The sequence below is a fragment of the Puntigrus tetrazona genome, chromosome 6 (genome assembly GCF_018831695.1).
Source record: "Puntigrus tetrazona isolate hp1 chromosome 6, ASM1883169v1, whole genome shotgun sequence".
Taxonomy (NCBI): domain Eukaryota; kingdom Metazoa; phylum Chordata; class Actinopteri; order Cypriniformes; family Cyprinidae; genus Puntigrus; species Puntigrus tetrazona.
The window spans coordinates 20,899,572-20,917,442 of NC_056704.1; the positions used below are offsets into that span (position 1 = coordinate 20,899,572).

The following is a 17,871-nucleotide window of genomic DNA, read 5'->3' on the forward strand; positions in this document are numbered from 1 at the left end:
ACAACGAGAGATGGTGAAGTTGCACAAAGAATCACCGAATCAGGAAAGAAAAAAAAAACCCGAGTTCCTAACCTGGTTGGGGTCATCGTAAAACACACCGACAGACGACAACTTCGGTCCGATGCTGCAGCTCTCCGTGAAAGCGGCTCCGCTGGCCCTGTACGATCCTTTTCTGAACTTATATGCAATCGTGATGTTTTTCACCGGAGGAGATCCAGTTCGAATCACGACTTCAGAAAAAAGCCCGGTGTAAAAAACGAAGCCCACCAGAGTTAAGATGAGACAAATAACCAAAAACAGAATCAGCAGTAAAATGACAAAGTCAGACATTTTTGCCCGGCTGTCAGAAAAAAAACAAACAAACAGCAAATCGCTCAATGTGTATGAATAGTTGTCAGTTGCTGTGATGGTACACGCAAAAAAAAAAAATCAATCCTTTCGCTTTCCGAACAGGCCTATTTGCATCCGTGTCGCTCTGCAGATGTTACATTTACAGTATCTATGCTTTACTGCAGGTCAGTTTACACCCGTCTTTTAGTTTTGTTATTGACACAGCTGAGCGTTTGTTTATCCTCTGCACAGAAACACTTTACGCATTGCTTCCTGGATGCACCACGTGACTGTGACTCAGAGGGTTGGCTTTAAACGAGCCAACCAAACGGTGATGGAAAGTCCAACTCATTTCCGCGAATCGGTTCTTTTGAACAGCTCGATTCAGTGATGCTCAGCGTTGTCAAATGTTATGTGGAATTGTCAGCATTACTGTCATACAGTCAAAAAATTGCATACAATTAAGGCAATTGACAAACGTATTATTACCATTTATATGTGCATTGAATATGAAAAATAATTAGCATGTTAAACCATTCAAATACAATTACAATTATATTTATGTGAACATTGCGCATCAGCTTTAATCAAAATCTTTTCCATTTAATATGAGATAACAAACCTCACAACTAATTTAATGTAATAATAAATCAACAATAGTGTACTGATCATGTGCTAATATATAACAGTCTTTGCTTTATTTCAGTCTGATTCCTCTGATTCCTCTGCTTCCTCCTGACCATTGTTCCTCTCATCAGAGTCACTCTCCTGTGTCAAAATAAACCGAATTAAGCATCACGAAGTAAAAGTCATTTTAAAATCTCTCATAAAAGATCTGAGGAAATTGAACTCCCAAAACAAGCAAAGCAAAATTCATTACAGGCTATTAAAGGCAATTATAACTATGCTGCATATTTGCTTTTGTGGATAACATGACACTGCATGGTAACAAAATACTGCTGCTGAGGAGGTAATGACTATGTTATGAAGTGAGTTTAAATATGAAACGTAATAGAACTAATAATCATTGATGCAACTGCTATTTCATATGTGTATTTAACAATGTGGTCTGTAAGGCCACTGCATCATGCATAGTAATGGGAAAATCAAGTAAGGTATTGAGATATTTTAGGAAGATTTTCGAGGTGTGCATTCTCGCATGCTATTCCAGCTAAAATCAATAAATAACATAATAATAATATTATTATATCACATTATTTGGCAACGCTTTTACTGTATTTTTCATTAACGTAGCCTTGCTCTTAAAAAAATTCCCAAACTTTACAACATTACCCTAAATTCAATAATATTTAGTTAAGGAAATCAATTTAGCAACACGCTAACATTTGCTCAGACTGTGCATTATACAGCATAATCTCAGTCAGTGAGTCATTATACCTCCTCTTCACTCTGCAGCTGAGAAGATTCTTCTTCCTCTTCATCAACTGCCTGTGACCTTTGTGAGAGAATCTCTTCACCCTGTAAAGCAAAGCAAAGCAAAAATATTTAGCATCACTGGATGCTATATCAATAAAGGATACAGATTTATGTTATAGCTGTACAATTTAAAGATATTATTTTATTATAAACCATAATACAAGTTTAGAATAGACACACACACACACACACACACACACACACACACACACACACACACACACACACACACATAAAATACAAAACTGTAAAAAATACAAAACTGTAAAAACCTATTATATAATAAAAATGTATTTTCAGTGACAATGTCCCCAGAGCAAGTAAAAACTACTGAACTAGTGCATTTGTTTCTAGTGGTGTGGCTTTGCCACAATTTCCATCACACCTTTAAGTCTCTGTTCTTCAGGTTCCCCAACCAGAAGGCTTCCTGGCAATGGTTAAGAGTGAGCATGGCTTTCACACGATACACAAACTGCTCCAGATTTTTCTTTAAGGCTGGAACGTGATTGGTCAGCCCAGTATCTTGTCTAATCTGTAAACCATAAAACAGCGTTAAAAAATAATAAACAGCAGGATGCTAAATAAATTTTGAGTTTAATCTTTAATCCCACTCTTTCTTCACAGTCCATCATGCACTGCAGATGCTTCAATTCACCTTTGAGTGGCCACACATGTGGTGGAGTTGTCTAGTACTGAGCTGGAAGGTCTTCAGCAAACTCTGGACATCCTCCTGAGAAGATCCCATACAGTGATTAAAATGCCACGTTACTATACAAAACAATTTTGCTCAATATACAAGGAGTAAGACAGAAATACCTTGTGTTTTTTAAAACTATAATCAAGCAGAGGCATTCCAAGTTTAAGGAAGGACTCCAGAAAAAGACGACCATACTGAACGAGATGATCAAAAACAAAGAGAAAGCAAGTGTTGAATGAAATTATCTCCAGAAACATGCCTTCGTATGTAAAAATGCTTCTTACCTTTAAACACACAGTGAGTACAGGTCTGCTGTCAAACATCTGTGCCATAAAAAAAAACCCAGAAGAATATGCTGTTTACAGAGCCATAAATGTGATGTGCACACTTGGGAGAATAGGAAAGATGTGATGGCCTGTACCTTGACCAGGTTTATGAGGATGTGGAAGTCACGCACAGCCAGATTCCATGTCAAGAGCTTCTCGCTCTGCACCTGAGTAAATGTGAGACACTTTCCTTACACTTCCTGTTGGTACTCAAATAATAACGAAACAATAATATGGACACCCACCTCTTGATTATCAGTCTGTTTGCTGGGAGGAATCTTTCGCACAGCTCTCTCCAGCTCTGCCATCATACTCTTGTAGTACACCAGGAACGTCTGCCTGCAGTGTCAAGCAAAGCGCACATATATACATGCACGGCTCTGTGGAATGCCTGATTCTAATTGGTCAAATTCAATGCTGAGTTGCCAAATATATTGGTATTAATACGTAATGCACTTATTAATTTGATATAGCAGCTTGCTGTACCTGTTAAGTGTTGGCCAGCTGCGCGAGTTAGCATCTTTAGCAGCATTCAACAGCTCTGGAACCCCTTCACCTGCTATTTCCTCCACTGCCTTCAGAACATCATCAGTGTGCTCCATATAAATACTACAACAGGAAAAACAGATCATCAGATATGAACAATAAAATTAAAGCATGGCATTTTAGTTCAATTTATATTATCCATGCATGTAACATATTACATAGTATATTAATTAGCGCATATTTTGGATGGGTCCATCCTGTTTGAAAGTTTAGAGTGGGTACGATTTGTTTTTGAAAGTCTCTTATGCTCAACAAATGCTGGATGTGCACAGATACAGAGTAAAAATAATCATATTGTGAAATATTATTACAATTTAAAAATAGCTATCAATTTTAATGTATTTTAAAATATAAATAGAATATTTCCAGTGCCACATGATGGTCGAGTAATATGAATGTAAAACGTACATTCTAAAAATGTGCTTTGCTATGATTAAGATTTGGTACAATTTTCAGCAAACCTGAGAATAGGCTTTCCAGACGATATTCTCCTGAACATTAAATATTTAGGCTATGTGATGGTATAAACGTCATAAATCTTTAAGGTTTCAATTAGCAAAAGAATATATTATTATAATAATTATATTACAGTGGGAAGATCAGTATAAATATTTCATTTACTTAATTCTGTCTTCGTGTATAATGCAGGAATTCGACTACTTCTAACATCAAGTAAGGATTAATGGATCCAACGAGACTCATGAAGCATTTAAATCTTTTTATTGACTTACTTCTCTCTCTTCTATCTAATAGAATCTCATATCCATTGGTCTCAACACCATTATCACCTCAATCCAGTGTTATTTTAGCATTATTTACATACTATTATGGAAATGAAACACCGTCCCCATCATAATTGCACTTTATAAATGTGCTTTTGTCACATTTCTAAATTTCAGTTGAGTTTAAGCTTTGATTTACTCTAAATAAACCTTATTTAAATAGCTGAAAATGATGTTTAGTAGTTTATCTTAATAATAACAATGCACCTCAATGACTCCTGGAACTGAATTGGAACTTAAGCATTAACAACATACCCGAGTAGAGTTTGAAGAGCTTCATTGTATTTGTTTCCTCGCTCTTTCTCTCCACTTGCTGTAACCCACTCCTGACAGAGGAAATGCCTTGTCAGGGAGGCTGGGGAAAACGATAGCACTTTAATTTAAATGCATGTATTACAGAGAGCAACCATTATTATACAGCATGCAGTACTGTAAACGCACTGATCTGTTCTCTGTAGGTCCTGTGGTTCGATCCTCCATACTGGGACAGTACAATGAGCAGCTGGGTCAGGCATAAGGCAGTGTTCAGACTAGGTACGGTGTTTCGAAAGTTCTGCAGATACTCAAAAGCGTGCCTGAGCATATAAAAACCATGTAGAGATGATTTCATTGTATATCGTTCACTAACAGTAAGCATGCGCACTGCTGCTCTCACCTGCTGAGCTGATCCAGGGTCAAATCGGTCTCGTCCTCCTTCAGTCGGTCAGCGAGGACACCCAGAGCGTTCTTCAGCAGAGCGCGATGCTCTGGACCGGAAAATCCAGCCCTGAAAGAACCACAGGTGATTGAGGATGGTCTGAACCATCCGAAGTTTTCAGAAAAATCAACTAATGAGCAACTATTCTGCGCTCACCAGCTGAACGTAGTATGTAGCACTTGCAGCAGGAGCTGATAGGCTGAACACATGAGATGCTGTTCCTTCACGTCCACACCAGGAGCATCAACCACACCCTGGTGCTCAGAGAGCAGAGTCTGTGTGAGGACAAACGGAGCAATAAAACCCAACGTGGCAGCCAGCACTAATGCACAAGTAATGAACATGTTTACAAGGCTATAAATGGAAACGTGTACCTGAAAGTGATTGTGGCAGTTCTCCAGGTGTGTGCAAAGTGTGGGCAGCAGCTCGATGCAGCAGGTGGCGATCTCTTTGGCATTCTTCTGCTGCAAGTGAGCAAAGCCAACTGCTCTGTCGGTCTTACTCTAGAGATACACCAAAGAAAACATTTCAGTATCATATTGGTTGTCAAAAGATTTTTTTGTAAGTCATTTGTAATTTATGGAATGCTTATGTTGCATTTAGATTACTTTTGCTGTCACAAAACATTCATTAAATGTTATAATTTATTATATTTATTTTAATTATAAATACCTTAAAAAATGGAGCCTTTTTGGCTGGTGCAGAAGCCAAGCTGAAGTCCAGTTTACGCCACATGTCCTCCAGAAGGAAAAGCAACTCTGCAGGGCCCAACTGCACTTCCTCCCTTAACTACAAATAAAACAGCGCTCATTTAATTAAAGCGTGTACTTTTACTGAGAATCGACCAGCAAACAGGCTTCTTTTACCTTACTATGTAGCTCAGTGTCCAACAGAGTCCGGGACAGCAGGCCACACTGAAGCACACACAGAGCTTCAACATCAAGTTCTCTGAAGAACGGCCTGTACGAAGACAGACTGACTCCTGATTTGGCATCCTTTTCTTTCTCCTTCTCATTCTCTTTCTCTGGATGGTCCTGCCACAAAAAACAATTGTCAGTTGCTGCAAAATCTTTACATCAAAATTCAGCTAACACCATAGTAAAATCTTATTATCTGTTTTATACAAAAGGGCACCATGTTGTCCATTTATTCTTCATCCTGAACAATATGGTGTTACAGTCCACTTTACCAGATGTTTATACAAATCTGTTAACCAATGGACATGAAAAAAATATGCTCTTTACCTGTTGGGAATCCTCTGCCTCTGCGGGCCCCTCCAGCTGTGATTTGTCTCCTGAGGAGTTCTTACTCGCTGAAGCCTTCCTCTTCCTCCCAGATGACTCTACACACACACACACACACAAACAGTAAAGGACTGACCCTATCTATAACACAAATCAGTTTGCTGACCTCTCTAGCAGACTTACCCTTCTTTCCTTTCTTTGGCAGAGCACTTGAAGAAGAGGGCATCATTCCTTCAGCACTCTCTCCATCAAAGTTAGCCTGAGGAGGAGTGTATCCTGGAGTAGCTAGCACAATAGAACAATGTTAACTTTGCAGAGACAAAAATTGAATGTGACAAATAAATAAGTAATAAATTGTGTGTGTATATATATATATATATATATATATATATCCAATTTATTATATAAATTCACGTTTCAATGGTGAGATGGGCATGCTGATGTTTGCTTTACTGTATTTTATTTTGTGCTGTCAAGTTAGCAAAGCCAGAAAAGATAGATGTGTGTGTGTGTGTGTGTGTGTGTGTGTGTGCACGCCAGAGAGATCACATCAGCACTATCCTTACCAGCAGAATCAACACTTATTGTCTTAATACCAATGCATCACCATATAAAGGTCTGATTTTATTTGTTTGATACATTGTGCTTTAAAATAAAGAAACCAGACAGAATGTCACTTTCTGCCATTTGAGTTTTGTGTAAACAAATTAAGCACATCACACAAATTAAATGAAACACTGCATATATAGGCTATGTTACCCGTCACACAGTTTTTTTTCCTCCCATGTTTATTGGTTAAGCAAATCAAATATATTTTTAGAATTATTATATATAACATTATAATGTAATATAGTTCATGCATGCTAACCTTCATATATATATATATATATATATATATATATATATATATATATATATATATATATATATATATATATATATATATATATATAAGTGCTGTCAATCGATTAAAAAATTTAATCAAGTTAATCACACTGATGGACTGTGATTAATCACGATTAATCGCAAATTTAAAATACAAAGATTTCCCTGTAAATGTGTTGAAATAAAGAAATGCATGTCATACTACTTTAAGGAAACAGATCTTCCAGTTTTATTATCTCAACAATTAACATTTCTATTATAATACTATTTCAGAAATGAAAGTCTGCAAAAATACAAAATAAACCGTCTCTACATTCTTCATCCAAAATAAAGAAATGTATAATAAAACTACTTCAAAGAGACAGATCCTCCAGTTATCATCTTAACAATTAGGTTCTTTTTTAGAAATTAGGTGTCTGTACAGAGACAAAATGAAGTCTCTAGAGTGTGCATCTGTGCAACATTCCTCCTCCTAACCAATCATACAACATCCTCTTCTTTCAGCCAGTTGCTCAGACAGACTAACTTAGGATGGGCACCTGAGTGTGCTGACCACCACTGCAGTGGACATGTGTCTATGCTGGCATAGGGCTCTCCCTTGTACCTTTCCAGACATTTATCTGTGGACAGAGCCTCATCATCAGACTCTGACTCTGATCCCATCATTAGGAGGGCCATTTTCTTCTTTGGTGGCTCTGGGTATTCTACTTCTCCAGAGCTCTGTGGAGCAGGTTCTCCATCCTTCAGCATTACACTCAGCTTTGGCCACACCTCTCTCCTCTCTGATTTGGACAAGCACCTAAGGTCCTTGAACCTGGGGTCTAGAGCTGTTGCTATCTTTAACCACCACATATTTGAGCTCTCCTTCCGCTTGTTGAGATCCTTTGTGAATGAAGCCTTGAAGCGCACTATGTAGGCAGGGTCAACATCAGAAACCTCCACTGTACGCAGGAGATGGCACAGCGCAGGTAGCACCACAGAGCAGGATACATACTATTTCCTAGGAGCTCAGTGATGTACCTACAGTAAATACACAACTGACTAAATGACTACAGTTTACATTTTATAAATTACTAGTTTTTATTCGTAAAATTGAAGAGGGAAAAAATCAAGTACCTGCAAGGTTCCAGCAATGTTTCCAGCTTTGCCAATCTGTATGAGGTTAGCATCGCTAACTTATGCTTCTGCTGTGCTAGCGCTGCATTACTGGATCCGACTATTTTACGGCACTTCACTAAAACGCAGTTAAATCCGCTGTCCCGAAAAGCCATGGCGATAACCTTTGTATAATGTGCGCCATACAACGAATATGTTCGAATGGTAAACGGATGTTGTAAAACACATGTGTGATGCTGTGACGATACCCTGATCACACAATAATAGATAAATCATCCGCGCTGCGATGATGGCAAGAAGTTCGGGTCAAACTTAACAAACGATTAATTTGCGTTAAAAAATAGTAACGCGTTAATTTTTTTTCATTATATGCGTTAACGCGTTAACGTTGACAGCCCTAATATATATATATATATCATACACACAAACGCATTTTGGATATATAAATCCTTTGTCTGCACTAATATACAGTACATACATACATGCATACATACACACATACAAGTTTATAGACACACACAGGGGAAGAAGGTATCTCTCTGGTACCTGCTAAGCATGTGTGCAGTAAACTCTGAAGGTAAGTGATATTCTGAATACGAGTTACAACCTTCATTTTCATCTCAGGATCATTCTGCTTGCAAAAAGCATTCACCGTCTACATTCATAAAACAGACAAGCACACTATATTAGAATATATAATACTATTATATAACATCAAAAACACATTCCGAATAATAAGCTAAATAAAAACTTCTCATTATTTTGATGAACTATTCATTTACAACTAAATTACTTGAAGACTTGAAATTACTTTTGCTTTAAAAAGGCACTGATCAGTGATGATTGTAAAGTCACTCTAAAGTCATTTTGAATTTAGGACTACGCTCTACTGAAGAAATGCACTAACCTCTCTGAACCAGTTGATGGTGTAAAAGAGCAGAGAACAGAGAAACTCTCTCTCAGCCTTAGATAGACTCTCCACCTTCTCCACCACCTCCATATCAGTCAGAATCAAAGGACAGCCTATAACAGCACACAACTCTTAACCTTAAAAGCCTCTGATGCCTCTTTTGATAATCTTAATCTTGTGATGAATAGTTAAAAACAGAGGCATCTTTTTTAAAGTGAACAAGACAAAACACGGTCTGCAGGTGTACAGTATCTGACCTAGCAGTGCATCAATCTCCTCCAGATCACCCTGGTGCTGCACCTCCTCACACAACCTCAGCAGGCGGAAAAATGAGGACAGACACAAAGGAGACATGCGCCTGTGAGAATAAGAGAATCGTCGCAGGCATTCAACTACTGACAATACCAATTAACAATGCCCTGTTTCTGTTTGACATGTTAGCTTTTCATCAACTCACAAGCCCCCTGCAGATCCCAGTTTGGGAAACCTTGCTCTATAAGGAACATCATTTATGTCACACAAAAACCATCTTATTTTACAGTCTACTGTAATAATGTAGAGTTTAGGAAAGAGTATTCAGTAATGACCTCTCTTTCTTGACTCCAGCTGCTTGGGTTGTGTCTGTTTTGTGCTGCTGGTCTTGAGCCATAAGTGGTAGAAGATTGATGGCGATTCCTCCTTGACTCTCATCCTCGTCCAAATTATACATAACAGAGGCAGGAAACATGAACGAGCTGAGACACACACACACACATAAGAGGGGTCGTGAGAAAGTCAAGACATAAAAACACTGGAACTTAAGCCAATAAATGGAACAGCCGATTGCTTTGATTTGACAGCAAAAAAGCAGGTCGTAATGATTATACTACTCTTTATGAGCCCTGAATGTGTCACTCACCCTGATAAATCTGGTCCAAGGTCTACAACAAAGTCTTCCTGAAAATCTTCTAACACACTCTTCCCGATCCATGCCTAAGGATGACATAGTCATAATAGAGAGTTTCATTTACTAATGTACAAATACAGACCTTTTAGACAAGTAGAGATCCATCTGAATTTAATTAACTTAATTAAAGAGACAGTCCTTAAAACACAATTCTGTTAGCACTTACTCTCTCACATCATGTCATCAAAAAATAAATAAAACAAAACATGAGGATGTGAAAGTTATTTTAAAGTGCCCCTATTACACATTTTTGAAAAAGACTTTTCAAAAAAAAAGACTTTGTGTGTAACACAGCTCTAAGTGAATAAAAACATCCTGAAAAGTTATAAATCTGGAAAGTGCAGTGTATAAAGTTTGTCTCTCAAAAAACAAGTCGAGTCGCATTTCATGTTAAAGTCAACGTGCAAAAATAACATTGCCCGGCCACTTGTTGGTCTTTTCACGTTGGTCTGAAAGAAAATGCTAATTTATTCTTTGCCGTTGGGTGCCGCTTTTGAAGCATAAAAACAGTGGTTTCCCACTAGTTTGTACACAAGGCAGAACTGCACTCGCAATTAAGCGTCAGATGATCAAAGGAGAGGTTTTTGAGCAAGTAAGGGAGTTGTTGTTGGGTGTTCTCAAAACCATAATATAAATCTTTAGTTACTCATAACAGGGACACTTTAGGGGGGTATTTACAGTCAATAACCCACACACACCTGCACTAGAGGGTCCAGTTTACAGGTTTGCAGCAGGTTGGCCAGCTCATCGTAATAGAGAGCGGCAGCTTCAGGGGAAGTCTCGCTGCATGAGCGTACCAGCTCCAAAAGAGCCATCACCTACGGACACGGAGACATTTAAAACTACTTTACATTTGATCAAATGAAAGCAGCCTTGTTGAGCATAAAAGATTTTTTTTTTGTGTACACTCAAATCATGAGATTATTTTACTCACCTGCCTGTTTGTGTCTTTGGGCAGTGTTCCACCCTGAGAGCCATCTGGTTTATTTCTACAACAACACAAGACCAAAAGGAGCAAACACCAAAGATCACGAGCGTACTAAGGGTATATAAGCAAAAAAACACTGAAATGCAGCAGCAAAGAGAGTACCTGCATGACCCCATGCTGCCCACCATCATGACTGCACCAATAATACCAATACGCTTGTACTTGGGCACCGTGCTGGACAGCTGCTTACGGATAACGATGTGCATGTCATCCTGGTGAAGGACATGAAGAGATTTGGCAGAAGTTTCTCATTTTTGGATTATTGAAAAAAAATTAAATAAAAAGACAGCTACACCTTTAAGATGCAGTGTGTTTCTCACCTGGATGTGTCCTCCGTGCTGCTCCTGTCCAAATGCCAAGCGGCTGAGCAGGTGGAAGAGTCGTCTGATCTGCTGAGAGCTCAGGTTGTCCATGTAGTCCAGAATACCCTGCCAAAATACCCACGGTTAAATATAATAATGTATAAGAATGTACTAGGGGGAAAAAATCCTCCAAAACTGCTTGAATAAAACATAAGACCAAAACAAAAAAATATTTCTATTCAGACTGAAAAGAACAGACTTTCTTTCAAATAGATATAATGGCAGGCGCTAATTATACCTTGACGAAAACAGTGAACTGGCTCATTTCTGCAGGCTTTTGAGATACCAGCTCGCAGAGCAGCTCGAGTGCCACATCCACCTCACCACTCACACCACTGCACGCGTGTGTGACCAGAGAACCAACCACCTCCTACATAACAAACACATGTACTGGACATCAGTATAGGTCTTTAAATTAATGTCGGGACCCATGTTTGTTGTGAGCCGGTATTAAGAGGTATTTCTTACCTGCTGACAGTAGGAGTCAAAGGCAGTAAAGGCCTGTTTGTACATGTGACCTCCGAAAGGCACCACACAGCAATCTGGAGAACGCAGGAGTCCCTGAGCTAGAGCCAGAATTGATGGGAAATAACCCCGCATCACCTGTATGAAACATTTATACCATACTTGATATGTACAAGGAAAGTCAACACTTCAGGTAGCATAATTAGGGCTGTTTCTTAGTCATGAGCATGTCAATGAAATCAGACCTGAGCATGTCCCTTAAAGGTCTTCTGCAAGAGGTTTTCCTGAATCAGACCCTTGCGAACTTTGACTTTGAGCACTCTCTCTGCCCCCCGCCGGCTGTGGTTTGCGTTAGTGGAGTGAAGGATGAACAGCACCAGTAGGTCAACCACCTAAGAGACATGATAAATTATGACAATTCTTGCTTTTTGGAAGTTTTGGATATGAAATGTGTCGCATAAAAACATTTCGATAGAAATCAGTCAAACCTTATGGTCATCTGACTCATCAACATTCTCTATTGCCTGTAATTCAAAGATTTATACAGTAATTTAATAATTGCATGGAAATATAGTACCACGTGCTTGAAGGCAGAAAGGAAAACAAAAAAAGCTGTCGAAAGCTATGTACTCACTTTTAGCCAAGCCTCTGAGGTGGTTTTCTTAAATCGGATGGCTGACTTTATGACTTCCAAAACCAAAGCCACACTGTCCTGGCCATTATTGCATGATGACACCCTGGATGATCAGAGCAGTCACATAAAAATCAAGACAGAAATGGTCAGCAGAAAGAGACATATTTACAACTTCTGATTTGTCTACTAGGATAGAATAAAGTCATATGGGTTTGTGAGGGACATATGGGAGTAAGTAGATGAAGAAAAGAAAAAAACAGGAAAAAGGCTCACCCTGACATGGCTTTGCTTTTCATACGACTCTGGGAGGCCTGCAGCACTGCTGGCAAAACACACTGCTCCAACTCCAGCTTTTTACGCAGGTCACACACCACCTTAGGAGCATGAAAGGACGTGAGCATAACTACAGGAAACTGATTTAAAACCGTCTATCAGAGGTAGATTAACAAAATGTAAGCAAAAGGTAATAAACGAAGGTCAGTTTACAGGCCTGACCTCATTGGCATCAGATGCAGAGATGGAGTGTAAGATGAACTTGACCACAACCGGTAGATCCTCCAACTGCACAGCAGAGAGAGTTCCCATTACTACCTCACGCACCTGACAGAGAGAAAGACAAAAGGCATAATAAATTCATCCTTTTATTCAGAAAAGATGTATTTAAATGATAATAAGGGATCTTTTTTTTACATAAATGTACAAATATATATGAGATACAATAAATGCAGCATGAGTTACTTATTTCAAAAACATTAAACAATTGTTTCAAGAAAAAAGGCTAGGTTTTATGTTTAAAAAAAATAATATTTGAGGGAAGATATCTGCATGTTTAGAAGTACCTCAGACAGTAACGCAGAGCTCAGATTTAAACTGGACAAAGCATCCAATATAGGCACAGAGAGTTGAGTGTTTTGCTGAAGTAAACCACTGCACAAGGGAGCAGACACAAACACAGACTCACTTAAACAATATACACGACGATAATAAGCACCTACATGATAGTCACACTTTACATTACCATCACAGCCAGCCATAATTACTAAACCAAACACAGGTTAAAATGACAAAACTTTAATTTTATGCATTGGGAAATTGTACAAAAATAGCAGGCTCAGCTACTGCTGACGTACTTTAGCTCTTTGGCCATGTCTCCATGCTGGGAATCCTCCAGGATTTCAGGCAGGCTGGTAATAATGTCCCGCTGGATCTCCACCGGAGCCACAGACACCATCTGCATCAGCTTACTGCTCAAATCCTACACATACACAACAGTTACGTCAGTCAGACATTGGTCACGCCAGTGCCATCATTTGGCTTTGACAAACATTTATGTCTGCTAAAGGGAACTAATGGCAATTTAGATGTTCACGGGGACACTTTCATTATATAGGATTCTCACACAAACAGTATCAGTGGACTGTGTACCTTGCCATCTACAATTCGGTCCAGCCACTTCAACTGGTTTATTATGAGACGAGGAACGTTGAGGCCATCCTCTCTCACGCTGTAACAAAGCATGCTGCCATCAGTGATAAGGGAATGCTACAGGTAATTAAAGTAATGAAACGTTATTGAGTGATGTGTATAAAAAGTAATCAAAAAAGCTTTTACCTCTCAAATATGAATTCTGGAAGCTTTTCGAACAAAGTATTTATAACCTTGGTCTAAATGAAGGAAAAGGGAAAAAAATAAATAAATGTAAAAATGACAAATAAATAAATGTAAAAAAATAAAAATAATAATAATAATAATAATAATAATATATATATATATATATATATATATATATATATATATATATATATATATATATATATATATATATCACAATAAGTAGATAATGTACATGTATGTTTTTAAAATGTAAATATTAAAATAGTAAAATATATGATAAAAGAATATATTTTAAAATATCTAAAAATAATATACAAATATATTAAAATAAGGCTGAATGAAAAATAAAATGCTGAATAACTATGTTTTTTTATATGTATTCAGACCAGTCTAAATGTAAATAGGTTTCTCTTGCTTTGTATTTTCAGAGGTAAATTTAGCAGATATTACCTGTAGCATCTCTATGCCAAGCAACAGGCGTACAAGACTTTCCTGATAGGACCCAGAACTGATATTAGAGGGAAAATAAGGAACAATTTGAAAATAAAAGCAACAAAACAACTGCGTAAAACATTTCAATGGATTCTTTTTATGTTTCAGATAAAAAAAAAACAAGAATCTGTCCATTACTTGGTATCCTGCTGTGAAGTGGATGATGGCACACAAGGCAGCAAGCAGTTTCTGAATCTCTCTGGGTCTTCTATGTGTGTTTCCAGCGCAGATATAAACTCCTCAATTATCTATAAACAGACATTTTCCAATCCAAATATATGTAACAAGCTTTATTTGTCTGAATAAAAAAAATAGTAGTATAGTTTTTTCTCACATTTGGAAATCTGGGATGCTTTCGTAGATGCTGCTGGAGCCGCTTTTGAAATATTACTTGGTCTACAGCTGTGATAAAAAAAAATATGTAAGAATTAATGTAATGTAAGAAATAATAATTAATCCATTATAATGTGTTAGTTGATATGAACATGCATGTACACATTGTGAATTCTCCCTATTGTATATAAAACATACTTTTTCATGTCTTACCGATTTCATTAGCTGTACTGCCAGCTGTTAAAGTAACACCAGATTCCTTCAGAAACTGAACAAAAACGGAGTCGGGGTACGAGTCTTGTACTAAAGACTTTGCTGGTCGTCCGCCGCTCTTGCTCTTTTTTGACTCTGTGCGAATGAAGAGAGCAAACATAAATTTCCAGTCCAAAATGATTTTTGTATACTTTATATACTTAAGACGTGACGTCACCAGGAACTTACTAGTGACGTCAAGTGCGGACTCGTCATCGGCTGTGATGGAAGAGCGCTTCTTTTTACGCATCATCTTTAACTTTTAGATCCGATCAGATGGAAATGATAAATAACGGGTATGTTCTGTCGAGGTTACAACAATCAGTTATTTTAGAGAACTCTGTACAAAACTGACAGTTCAACACAGACAACCACGATTCAAACAATCCCCGAATCTGCTCTCTTGAATGTAAACAATCATTTCATGCTGGGAAGAGCTAAGTTACATATTTGATTAACTAGACCGTATTTGAGACAAAATGTGGACAGAACGTGTTTACCTTAACGTTACTCCACGCGATGCGGATCCACGCGATGCTTAAACGTGTATAATTATGATGTGGTATTAATAAACGTTACTTAAATTTAGACTTGAGCATAAAATGTTGCTTTTCTGCAACAGGCTAAAAGATCAGTCTATGACAAAGCTTCCCGCGCCAGTGTTTCGGAAAATTAAGGGACCGTTGTAAAATTCACATTTTTGTATTTATACACAAATTGTTTTGGGACGTTGGTGCATATTTGTCAAATAACTGTGTCTGTCTTTAAAAGTGCAAAAATGCGATTGGCGTCAAATAACACGCCATCAGCACCACAGATAAGAAGATAACCTTTCTCGATGACCAAGCAATACAAAGAACACTTTGATGACACTCCCTAATATTCTATAGGCGTGCGTTAAAAGTAGGCGTGGAGCATCTTGCCATGATTGGTCGCTGCATAGCACACCGCCCACATTTATTACTTTTAAGTGTCACTTTCCTAGATTCTGCATTAGTTACCTGCAAGACAACGGTGCGGCACTAAACATGGCTGAAATAAAATCGTTTTACGACATCACAGCCAAGACCCTCACTGGAGAGGAGTTCAAGTTTTCTTCTTTACAGGGCAAGGTGGTCCTGATCGAGAATGTCGCTTCTCTTTGAGGAACGACCACCAGGGATTACACCCAGATGAACGAGCTCCACGAACGCTTCTCAGATAAAGGGCTTGTGATTCTGGGAGTTCCCTGTAATCAGTTCGGCTATCAGGTAAGAGGACTTACAGTAAACTCATTGTTTTATTCAGTAGCCCTTCACTGTCGAACAGGTGCCTGTGGCGCACACGTTCTGTCATCACCTGTTTTAAGTACGATACTCCATCTGTATAAAATAAAGGCAGCCTAAACGTCTTGACAGTAACACTTTTACAAAATTTTTACTTTTTAAATTTTAAAGTCATTAATCAACATTTTTTAAATGATGTACTCCTTAAAATATGATGAGTTGCTTTACATTACAATATAAATATAAATATTGCATAATCAAATACTTGGTTATTATTTATATTATATTATTGTTATACAATGAAGTATTATAAAACAGATCAGTCCTGTTTTGGATGTAGCCATCTTTTAATTTAAAACAAATAGCCGTAGTACATGGATAAATATGTAGTTGCTGTTTAAGATATAATAATGTAAATAAAATTAATGACCACATGTGTGCATATTAAGCATTACTCTTTTGAAATGGCTTGGTAGTTATTATTATTTAAAGAGATTTTCTAATATGTTTATTGTATCATTTTTACTTTATATAGCTGTGACTATATTCTTAATTTATGATGGCCTCTCATACCTCACTGACTTATTAAATAGTGTTCGGTAAAACTTAATGGCCCGGTTTCACAAACTTAGTTAAATTAAGATATTTAAGCAACTTTTACAAAATGCTTTAGAATGAAACATTACAGGTGTGCGCCTTGAAACAGCACAATGACACCGACATATTTTAAGATATGTTAGAGCAAGATATTTTTGATTGAGACAGCTCAAACGTGCATTTTAGTCTGGGACTAGCTTTACCCAGGAAACCAGGGGACAATGTTATTGCAAATCATTACTGAGATACCCGTTAAACCCGTTAAAATGTGTTCTATCTATCTATCTGTGCTTTGCTTTTGTAGGAAAACTGTGCAAATGAAGAGATCCTTTCATCCTTGAAGTACGTCCGTCCCGGCAATGGCTATGAACCTAAATTCCAGCTCTTGGAGAAGGTCGACGTGAACGGGAAAAGCACCCACCCTCTCTTCACCTTCCTCAAGGAGAAGCTTCCGTTCCCGAGCGATGAGCCAATGCCCTTCATGAATGACCCCAAATTTATCGTGTGGAGTCCCGTGTGCAGAAACGACATCGCTTGGAATTTCGAGAAGTTCCTCATCGGATCTGATGGAGTGCCATTCAAACGCTACAGCAGGAGATACCTGACCAGCAACGTCGAGGGAGACATCAAGAAACTTCTCAGCATAGCCAACTAAAATGGTTTTGTGGTCAAAAGGGTGTCAAAATAAATCAATATCCCAGCTTCCGCATTGCATACCTTGACCTACATGGGTCTCCAATGACAGGTCGTGCTCTCATGTGCATGATGTTGCCGTGTTTGGACTTTTACTATATGAAGATGCTCCTGTAAACACGCTTTGTCTGTAGGGAGTATCTGATGCAATGCAAAAGTCTTAACTACGTTTCATTTAGCTCTTGTATGGCACAACATGCAAATTGGACCAATAAATGTTTTCTACTCAAGTCTAAAGATTGCCTTTTTATTTCAGCTTC

At 38.0% G+C, this 17,871-nt stretch overlaps 3 protein-coding genes across 4 annotated transcripts in view; 1 reads left to right on the forward strand and 2 right to left on the reverse strand.

The window, feature by feature from the left end:
- tex264a (testis expressed 264, ER-phagy receptor a) overlaps nucleotides 1-620 on the reverse strand; it is a 57,336-nt gene extending 56,716 nt beyond the window's left edge. The window contains exon 1 of the mRNA XM_043242886.1: nucleotides 73-620. Within this exon, the coding sequence (XP_043098821.1) occupies nucleotides 73-330 (258 nt within the window). The 5' untranslated portion in view covers nucleotides 331-620. The remainder of the gene's footprint in view (nucleotides 1-72) is intronic.
- Nucleotides 621-797: 177 nt separating this feature from the next.
- On the reverse strand, nucleotides 798-15,707 carry fancd2 (FA complementation group D2). Of its 2 annotated transcripts, XM_043241016.1 has the most exons (45): nucleotides 15,557-15,707; nucleotides 15,246-15,359; nucleotides 15,018-15,152; nucleotides 14,806-14,873; nucleotides 14,610-14,719; nucleotides 14,430-14,487; nucleotides 13,977-14,029; nucleotides 13,791-13,869; nucleotides 13,496-13,620; nucleotides 13,205-13,292; nucleotides 12,861-12,965; nucleotides 12,639-12,739; nucleotides 12,366-12,468; nucleotides 12,220-12,255; nucleotides 11,977-12,123; nucleotides 11,735-11,869; nucleotides 11,505-11,636; nucleotides 11,225-11,332; nucleotides 11,007-11,116; nucleotides 10,851-10,905; nucleotides 10,615-10,734; nucleotides 9,869-9,942; nucleotides 9,558-9,704; nucleotides 9,428-9,463; nucleotides 9,228-9,328; nucleotides 8,968-9,083; nucleotides 8,607-8,715; nucleotides 6,243-6,344; nucleotides 6,060-6,157; nucleotides 5,682-5,849; nucleotides 5,488-5,604; nucleotides 5,190-5,318; nucleotides 4,972-5,090; nucleotides 4,774-4,884; nucleotides 4,560-4,693; nucleotides 4,374-4,473; nucleotides 3,277-3,399; nucleotides 3,036-3,129; nucleotides 2,886-2,957; nucleotides 2,749-2,787; nucleotides 2,584-2,658; nucleotides 2,423-2,497; nucleotides 2,153-2,299; nucleotides 1,729-1,809; nucleotides 798-1,098 (listed from the first exon to the last, which is right to left on the reverse strand). In XM_043241016.1, exons 2-45 carry the CDS (start codon nucleotides 15,307-15,309, stop codon nucleotides 1,033-1,035), a joined length of 4,365 nt encoding a protein of 1,454 aa, XP_043096951.1. In that variant the 5' UTR covers nucleotides 15,310-15,359; nucleotides 15,557-15,707; the 3' UTR covers nucleotides 798-1,032. The 2 variants fall into 2 exon arrangements, with proteins under 2 accessions (XP_043096951.1, XP_043096952.1); XM_043241017.1 differs by lacking the exon at nucleotides 9,428-9,463.
- A 332-nt stretch (nucleotides 15,708-16,039) lies between these two features.
- Nucleotides 16,040-17,841, forward strand: gpx1b (glutathione peroxidase 1b). Its single transcript, XM_043241062.1, has 2 exons — nucleotides 16,040-16,306; nucleotides 17,223-17,841. The coding sequence occupies exons 1-2, from the start codon at nucleotides 16,085-16,087 to the stop codon at nucleotides 17,571-17,573; spliced, it is 573 nt and encodes a 190-aa protein (XP_043096997.1). The 5' UTR covers nucleotides 16,040-16,084; the 3' UTR covers nucleotides 17,574-17,841.
- The last annotated feature ends 30 nt before the right edge of the window (nucleotides 17,842-17,871 follow it).